This window comes from Nanorana parkeri, unplaced genomic scaffold, assembly GCF_000935625.1.
Source record: "Nanorana parkeri isolate BGI_ZX_2015 unplaced genomic scaffold, ASM93562v1 scaffold131, whole genome shotgun sequence".
NCBI classification, from domain to species: Eukaryota; Metazoa; Chordata; class Amphibia; order Anura; family Dicroglossidae; genus Nanorana; species Nanorana parkeri.
Genome location: NW_017306399.1, coordinates 827,038 through 836,416, shown reverse-complemented (window position 1 = coordinate 836,416; position 9,379 = coordinate 827,038). Strand labels below are relative to the sequence as shown.

At 41.5% G+C, this 9,379-nt stretch overlaps 1 protein-coding gene across 1 annotated transcript in view; it reads right to left on the bottom strand.

The window, feature by feature from the left end:
- The window catches only part of PATJ (PATJ, crumbs cell polarity complex component), a 159,812-nt gene that overhangs the window by 73,501 nt on the left and 76,932 nt on the right, over nucleotides 1-9,379 (bottom strand). Inside the window, exons 24-27 of the mRNA XM_018553838.1 lie at nucleotides 7,386-7,457; nucleotides 7,106-7,283; nucleotides 6,001-6,111; nucleotides 4,852-4,917 (exon numbers count right to left, since the gene is read on the bottom strand). Coding sequence (XP_018409340.1) covers nucleotides 4,852-4,917; nucleotides 6,001-6,111; nucleotides 7,106-7,283; nucleotides 7,386-7,457 — 427 coding nt within the window. The remainder of the gene's footprint in view (nucleotides 1-4,851; nucleotides 4,918-6,000; nucleotides 6,112-7,105; nucleotides 7,284-7,385; nucleotides 7,458-9,379) is intronic.

The window sequence follows — 9,379 nt, the reverse complement described above, 5'->3', positions numbered from 1 at the left end:
GGCTGCCGGATACTGTGGAGGGAGCCGAGAATAAAAAAAAGCCTGCAGACACTGTAGGAGGCAGCCCTGGGCCTCGGCCATGAGGACCCAGCAAACATCCGTAGGGCCCTTTGTTCCCTAGGTCCACCACTGATCGCACTTGGACGCAGGCAGGTACCATCCTGTCTGCGTCCAAGTGCGGGCACCCATACCTGCACGGATGTGCAGTTTGGGTGTCGGTATGACACCGTGTAGCCGCGTCCTCCCATAGGAAAGAACAGGCTGCTGCACGCAATCACATACAGCACCTGTCCCTCCCAGGATCAGCTGTAAACGACTGTTTACGGGTGTGCACGCCGCACGGACATGTACGCCCCGTGTGAATGAGGCTTTAATACTCAGTGGACTATCTGACATATGCACAGCTGAAAAATTTCCCTAATTGGCAACAGCAGCTCACAAATTGATTTTATTCGTCACCCTTTGCTGCTCTTCAACAATACAGAGGGGGGGAAAAAAGTAATTTTTCCAAGCCTGAAAACAAACTGGAATCTGCATAAATAAATATATAAATTAATCAGGCGTGTGTGTTTTTGTTTGACAACCAAAAAAAAAAGCAAACAGCATATTTTATGCTATTTATTTTTGGGATTTTCTTTTTAAAATATGTTTGTATTTTTTGGCCCGGCATCTCGAAACAAAAGATCTCTCCGTAAGTTTTCTTGTTTATTTCCTTTGGCCCCTGAAAACGGTGAAAGTGCAGCCAGTCTAAATACAACATCCTGTCTTATTTTGTCTTGCTCGGCTTTCTTCGAAAAACACACAAATCGTTTTGGTAAAATCAGTTTCACCGCCCATAGGTCAGTTGTTCACAGTAATGTATTCTCATTAAGTTGGTTTTATTGGTTGATTACAATTTAAGTATTAGGTTCAGGAAACAGAATGAATATGAAACCGGGGATTTGTGCTAAATAAAAACATTGAAAGCAAATAATGACCAAATCAATTGAAGTTTGTACTGCAGATTAGCTTCGGAAGGAGCAAACAAAGCCGCCGTCTCAGCTGGACCTGATAGAGGCAGTCCCCATTATACATGGTAGAGACACTATACATGTTCCCCAATTATTTATAAACTGCTGGATAAGGTGACCATTTATGGGGACCCGACACAAACTGCAAACAAAATACTTGTTGTTTTTTGTTTTGGATAGAGAAAGAAAGAAAGAAAGAAAGAAAGAAAGAAAGAAAGAAAGAAAGAAAGAAAGAAAGAAAGAGCGAAAGAGAGAAAGAAAGAAAGAAAGAAAGAGCGAAAGAGAGAAAGAAAGAAGAGAGAGAGAAATAAGGAAAGAGAAAGAAAGCAAGCGAGAGAGAGAGAAAGAAAGAAAGCGAGAGAGAGAGAGAGAGAAAGAAAGCGAGAGAGAAAGAAAGAAAGCGAGAGAGAAAGAAAGCGAGAGAGAAAGAAAGCGAGAGAGAAAGAAAGAAAGCGAGAGAAAGGAAGAAAGCGAGAGAAAGGAAGAAAGCGAGAGAAAGGAAGAAAGCGAGAGAAAAAGAAAGCGAAAGAAAGCAAGCGAGAGAGAGAAAGAAAGAAAGCGAGAGAGAGAAAGAAAGAAAGCGAGAGAAAGAGAAAGCGAGAGAAAGAAAGAAAGCAAGCGAGAGAAAGAGAAAGCGAGAGAAAGAAAGAAAAAGAAAGCGAGAGGAAAGAGAAAGCGAGAGAGAGAAAAGAGAAAGACAGGAAGAAAGAGAAAGGGAAAAAGAGAGAGAAGTGAGGAAGAAAGCGAGAGGAAAAAAAGAAGAGAAAGAAAGAAAGAGAAAAAAGAAAGATGAAATGAGAGGGAGAGAGAGAAGGTGAAAGCAGGCACAGAATCATGTCACAAGAGGCTGCAGCTACACATTACACAAGTTTTTTTTAACAAAACCCAAATTCCTGTGTGGTAACTATTTCCAGGGCAGAGAAGCTAAACCTACCCAACGCCACTTGATTGCCCCATTCTTTTTTTTTTTTTAATTCAATACTTTTTTTATTTTAATAATACATTACATAGAACAAACTATACATCCATAATTACATATTAAAACAGCAATACAAAACAAATAATACATACAGAAACACAAAGGGGTTAAAAAAAAAAAAAAAACAACACACCTCTCCTTATAAATTTGCCCCATTCTTTAACAGGAGCCTGAGAGTCAGAGGTCATGCACACAGTTTCACTACACATTTTTATTTCGTGGTCATCAGGGGAATCTTTGTGACTGGAGCACAGCTGCAGTGTTTCCTGCACAGCGCTGATAGCTCACTGATTGCACTCGGTTACCTTTTGCTAACTTTTAGCAAAAGGTTTTTGGCCAATAAAAAGTACCTCTTTTGTATCTATATTAAAAAGGGGAAAAAATTAAAACCAATTATGACCCGCAGTCAGGGTGCCCGATTAGAGGCGGTAATTGCTCATTAGCGGATGTCACATCACCGGCTCACTTTGGGAAGTAACTTCATTAAATTAGCCCTTGTTTACCTAAAAGTTAGCCATCTGGATCAGCCTCCGAAATGCTTAGTGGCAAAAACCAAACTGAGATGAGTGATTTGACCGGCTCATTAAAGCGTGATAACTGTCATTATGATTAAGACTATTAGTAAAATAGCTTGTATCTCCGTCCAAACACGCTGTATCAGGCTATAAATTGAGCTCCTCTGCTGCAATGAATAATCTGCCATTTAATAGAAGCTTAATGTCTGTGGTGATGATCGCTCTTTTAGTTTTCTAGAACGGCCAGGCCAAACCTCGATAAAATCCAAAACTCCTAAAAAAGAAACCATACCTGACATACAATTTCCCTAACGTGACAGAAGTGATGAAATGCAGCATCTGGTGTTGCCTGCAAGTACCAGTTTTAGTCTTCAAATCAATTTGGAGTCCCCTGGGTCTCAGACCCAGACTGTACATTAGACATGTGCGATTCGTTTAGTTCCGAATCAAAATTCAGACGAAATTTCGGAAATTCGGATGTATCCGAATTCCAAATGACAGAAATAACGAACGCAAACGAATCCGAATTTCCGATTCTGAGATTAGTTAGCGGTAATCTGTACAAAATGTTATTTTCGTATAAAATTTGTACAAAATTTCGTGACGAAATTTCATTGCAGCAAAATTAAATTTTTTAATATTTTTTTACAGTCTGCAGAAGAGGGGGGGAAAAAAATTCATACCAGACAATTGAGATGTTAGGAGGTGAGACCCCCCCCCTCCCACCAGGTTAAAAACACCCTCCCAATGCCGAGGGCACGTGGCCTGGTAAGGCGCAAGGAGGGGGGTCGCTCGATCGTCCCGTCTGTGCTCGGATCAAGGGTCTGGTGGGAATGTTAGGGGGGACCACGCGTTTCCCCCACCCCATTTTTTGGGGCTGGAGTTTCCCCTTAAAATTCCTACCAGATCTAAAGGGTCTGATATGATTTGGGGGGGAACCTCACGCATTTTCCCCCCTCTTCTGCAGACTATAAAAAAACAAAAATTCGAATGTCACTTTGCCGCAACGAAATTTCATACAGACTACTGCTAACGAATTTTATCCGAATCCCGAAACAAATTGAAATTTGGGACCCTAATCCCGAAAAACGAAATCACGCAAAATCCAAATCAAAACTAAAACACATTTTTTGCCGGTGCACATGTCTGACTGTACATGTGGACTTGATTCTGTATTTCTGGCCAAGACAGGATTACAGTGGAACTACTGTATTTTAAAAATTCAAAAATATACTGCAGTTTGTAGTCTGTAGCATTAACACAGCAGTTTTTGTATTCCTGAGTCCCCCCTGTGACACAGTCTTATTACCTGTGGATCCTGCCAGTAGATTCTGCCACTTCCTTTAAAAGGAGAACTATGGGGTCAGTGTTTTTCCCCATAGTTCTCCTCAGGGTAACGGAAGGACATAAACTAGCTTCGTCCTGTGACCCAAAGCTCAGTATTCGATAATACAAAATCACTGGCACTCCATACAGCGTACAGACCTTGGATGAAAGGTTGGTGCTTGATGTGACAACACGGATGGCGCCGGGTCATATACAGTCCATAATAGAATTCACCAACACTCGATGATATGCGCAAGAAGTAAAGTACAGCAGTTTAACGCAAGTGACGATTGAATGAAAAGTGCTTTACTTCTTGCGCATATCATCGAGTGCTGGTGACTTCTATTATGGACCAAAGCTCAGTATATCGCTAGCTACAGCTCGTGGTATACTGAGACTGCTGCAGCCGGGACGGATCCTAACATTACTGTCGAGATCCACCCAGCTACGTGATTGACAGCTGGCTCTGCCTATCTAGAGGCAGAGCCAGCTGTAGCCGCCCGCTCCCCCGTTCGTTCCTCCAGTCACCGCTGGAGGATCGGAGCGGGAAGGGGGGAATCCCTGCAGGGAGCCGTGGGTGATAGTTACGGCTCTCTACAGGGAGATGATCGAGAAGTGAGCGAGCGACGGTATGTGTTCCCTCACTTCCCGATCTATAGAGCCGACCTGTGACAGTCTGTCACACAACGGCTCGAACTATGAGGATGAGTGAAAATCACTCACCTCATAGTTCTTCTTTAACAGGCCAAGCTGTCCGGCACATGTCACAGTTACCATATGACACAGTCAGGGGTGCTTACCATGGTCAGCTTTTATTCGTGTGATATAAATCTTTTTTTCCGAAAGAAATGCAACCCGTTTCTGTGACTGCCGAGAATGTGTTAGCTGGACTGAGGCTTTAACTGGTTTGTCTTTTATATAAAGCCCGTTTAAACTACATGTCCAAAATTACCCTGTCCACAGGATCACTGCAGAACGCACAGCGTTGCCACCCTGCTATGGGAAGCATAAGCCACCTTACCTGTTCATCTTTGCCTTCATCGTCTTTGTTAAAATTTGAAGCTTTGGGATTCATGATGGACTGCAACTGAAAGAAAATGTTGTGTTATTGAAAATCTAAGGAGGGGGGGGAGGGGTAAATAACTGAGCTCACAGTTATGACAAATTCAGAGGGGGTCTCTCAGCCAATGAATATTGCCGTTCTTACACTGAGCTTCTAAACGGCACCCTCTAACATTGTAAAAGCAACAAAATCTCTCGGCATGAAAAAGCTAGCAAAGCCGGTGAAAAGTTGGAACCCTCTCTGAGCCATGACCGTGTATCCCAGAATGGCACTTCTATAACTACTGCACAGTTACTTTAGATGCTCAAAGTTTACAGCACAACAACAGCTTGATAGCTTCATCCAGTGCTTCCTGCACAGCCTTTGTGACTTGACATCTAAATCCATCATTAACTGCAAAGCTACTGCAGATTGACTGCTTGATTGGGTGCTTACTATACATTGTGGTTTGAGTGCTTGATCCAGCACTTACTATACAGCTACTGCAGAGTGACTGCTTGATCCATGATTTACTATACAGCTACTGCAGGTTGACTGCTTGATCCATCATTTACTATACAGCTACTGCAGAGTGACTGCTTGATTCAGCGCTTACTATACAGCTACTGTATTGTGGCTTGACTGCTCTGTTAAATTACTAATACAGAACCAAGCTTACCTAGCATCAGTGGAAGGAGGAGTGATTTGGAGGTGTGACATGGTGTAGCTGACAAATCCCTTAAGAGGATCCCCAAAAGGGATCATGGTAAGGCTTAAACTTTACGCTGGAATAATTTACTAACATCCCTGGACCTTTAAGCAAAATTGCTCACAATCTACCCATTTACATTTATATTGGACCCTATATGAAGGGTCCAATATAAATGAATAGTGCATTTATAAATATAAAGAAAAGCGGAAATGTCTGCATGGTTTTGGGAAAATGTGGGAATGTTTTATTATGTGTAATAAAAGGATTTAAAAATCTGGCTGGTAGTGAGTAAATAACATGTAATCACTGTTTTGTTTAATTGCATGCTGTGATGTAGCATTTGTTAAAGGTTTAATAGAAAAGAATCAATAGTGAGAAATTCTTTCCAGCCAAGCTGTAACTTAGCCTTCACTTACCCGTGGGGCTGGAGACAAACTCTGAATGACGAAAACAACTGGATTTCCTGCATTTTTTATGACGGCCACAGCTTCATCGTGAGTGGCCTCCCTCAGATCTACTCCGGAGACCTGGAAAAGATATCCAGGCCGGTCAGACAAAATGAGCTTGAAGATGGTAAGACAACTCCAAGAGACACTACGGCGGTAAGGTGAAGGAGATAGAGATGGCAAATGTACCAACAAATCAAAATGTTTTTTTTTTAAGTAGACCTTTCAGTACCTTCAGCATGAATAAATTCCTGGCATGTCAATATATAGAGTAAGTGTATATGTTTTCCAATATAATTCCACCCTTTATCATTCAAAAGTCATCCGTAAAGTGACATTAAACCCTCAGATTTTTTAACATAAAACAATACTGTAATGTGCGCCTTACTGTAATCCATGGTTGTTTCTCTTCTCTTTGCTGCTCTTCCTTTTAAATCCGTATCTGTTCTCATGCTAGGCAGAACTTCTGTTTTGCAGCAGACTGCCTTGTCTCAGGAATGGATATACGGTGTCTGTGTATAGGTTTGTAACCTGAGCCAGCACTACAGGAAGAGGCCCTGAGCTGAAAAGGGAAGTTCCCCCCAAGCATGAGAAGACATGAGGATTTAAAAAGGAAGAGCAGCAAAGAGAAGGGAAACAACCATGGATAACAGTAAGGCACACATTACAGTATTGGTTTATGTTAAAAAATCTGAGAGTTTAAAGTCACTTTAAGCTCCAGTAATTGGTTTTGCTTAGGCTGACATGATGTGATCAGTCTGCTGAAGGTAGAAAGAAGTCTTCTCCCCAGTGTTCAAACTGCAACTTTGTAGCAAGTCACTGCGAAGAATGGCACAGGCACCAGGATTTACACTAATGTGTCATCTATAGGTAGATGGCGACAATGGATTATACCTGAACAAAGATGGTGCAATCCTTCTAGAAAAAGAAAAAGCAAAGGCAAGGAGGTAATAGACACCTAGAACTATTACACTTACACATTACTTAGCATGCATAAACTAATTAAACAATTATCTGATCGGTCCACTTTAATATGTTGCAGCTCTCAGAGCCCCAGTTATGTGTTTGCACTTGCCTCTAGAATCTTATCTCCAGTCTTTAAAGCTTTGGTTCTCCCAGCGGGGCTGTCCTCCAGAACTTGCTTTATGAAAATGCCCTTTAGCTCCTCTCCATTCTTCAAGCGTTTAATGATGCTTTGCCCTCCGACGATACTGATTCCCAAGGAAACTTGAGGTTCTCTCCATATCTCAACACTAGAAGGGGACCGGAAAGTACAGGAGAGGTGGTATACAGTATTGTGGGGGGTCTGTTAGGAGTCACAGAGCAATACATGCCAATATGTGGGTATTACTTACACACGCGGAGCCCCCCAGTGGCTAAATGTTGGCGTTTCTTCTCCTTCCCCTTCTTCCCGCTCAGGTAGTTCACTAGAAAACAAATGAAAGATTTTAGGATGGCTTTATTAACCAAAAACAGTGAAATAAAAAGTTCCTGATAAAGCAAAAAAAAAAAAAAAAATCGAAGATAAGAACACAGATGGATCAATTGACCACCAATGCTGGGGCCCCGTTTCCTGCCGGAAGATGTAGAACTCAAGTAGAGCTGACCAGCCATCCTTTCCTTCGATAGAGACTACTGCCTTGGCATAGGTCATGTGACCAGACACCGTGGCTCATTAATCTTGGAGTGGTGACTACTTTACAACACACACAGGGACCATGGGGAACAGACGTAGCCCCCCTCCAGAAGGAAGGACAGTGTCACCACCAATTCAGAGATGATTGGAGGATCTAGAGTGATACACAAATAAGATACAGTATTGTTAATAGTGAAGGTACTTTAAAGGGCTCGTTCACACCAAATCCGGACCAGATCTGCATGAGTTTCTGCATATGTAGTGCCTTTGGACGTGTTTTCGCGTTCTGGTCCGTTTTGTGGGGGTTTTTTAGCCTAAAATTGTCTTTCAGCTCTAGTCCAGTGCGTTTGCATGCGTTTTAGGGCATGCTGCAGTTTTTCCACATGCTCTGGAACTGAAAGCTTTAGTGTGAACAAGAGCCCAAAATACCATTGGAATACATTGGATGCATTTTTGATGCGTTCTCTTACTGCTCTGCTCCTGCTCCGCACTTGGTGTAAACAAGCCCTAAGTTTAGTGTCACCTTAACTGGCCCCCCCTGTGGGACCATTACTGATATGCACAGGACTGATATGCATGATCCAATGCTCATTGTAATATAATATAATAATAAATACATGCATTATCAATATATATAAAACATTTGTACTGGAGGATTGTTATATGGGTAAATAAGATTTATAGGCAAATTGTTCCTATTTACCATCTGAAGCCACCAGGTGGCTCCAAAGAAGTACAGCAGAATGTGCAGACGTATAGCAGAGCTGCATGGTACTATAAGACTGAATGTGACATCATACGTCATCCCGCAGTCATTTCAGAAAAGCTCTGGCACTAAGCAATACAAAAAAAAAGCTGGTTGCCCCATACAGACCAAAACCACGTTAGCACAAAAATGACAAAAAAAAAATGCTAAAATGTAGAAATCGGATTTGTTATTGTAAGCAATAGAAACACTTTTCTTTACCCAAATATATAAATCAGCCCATATGCCTACTTCATTCATTCAAATAATTAAAAAAAAAAAAGCACAAAAAAAAGTTCGGAACTGCCTTCCTGATTGAAACATATAACAAAATAAAATAAAATTCTACCCCTGAGGACACGAGCCCATAAACCTTGATTGGCAAAAGACGTTAATGGAACCTCACAATATCCTTTTTTTGAAGCCCAATTTATCATTCCATTACCGAGACAGAGGCAGCGAGCTCATTATATCGTCATAAAATTATATGCCTTCTGAAATGATGGTAACGAAAACACAATAATGTTTTATGCTCTACCCTTCCAAAAGCCAAATAGATCACACATTTTGCAACCTCGCCGCTGCGTCGTCTCTCCGAACCCTCCGATTGGAACGGTTGCAGAAAAGAAAAAAAAAAAGCTGAGCGCTCATCTGCGGATTATAAAGACCGAAACCTCTAGCGCTCGTCTTTTTTTTCCCTTTTAATTGAAAATCCGCCGGGTTCATTTAAGCCCCCCAAAAGGGTGCAATAAAAATATAAGAGCCTTAATAAAAGGAAGTGACATTCTAGTCTTGTTTATAGAGATCGTCGACTGGGATGGACAAAGCTACTGCAGCAAAAGGAAGGTGTTAACTTTATCTTTTTTTCATCTTCTTACATTTTATTTTTTTTAGGTAACAAAAGGCAAAGTAACAGCAACAACATAATTCATATTTATTCCAGGAGGGGGGGGGGGAAATGCAAATTT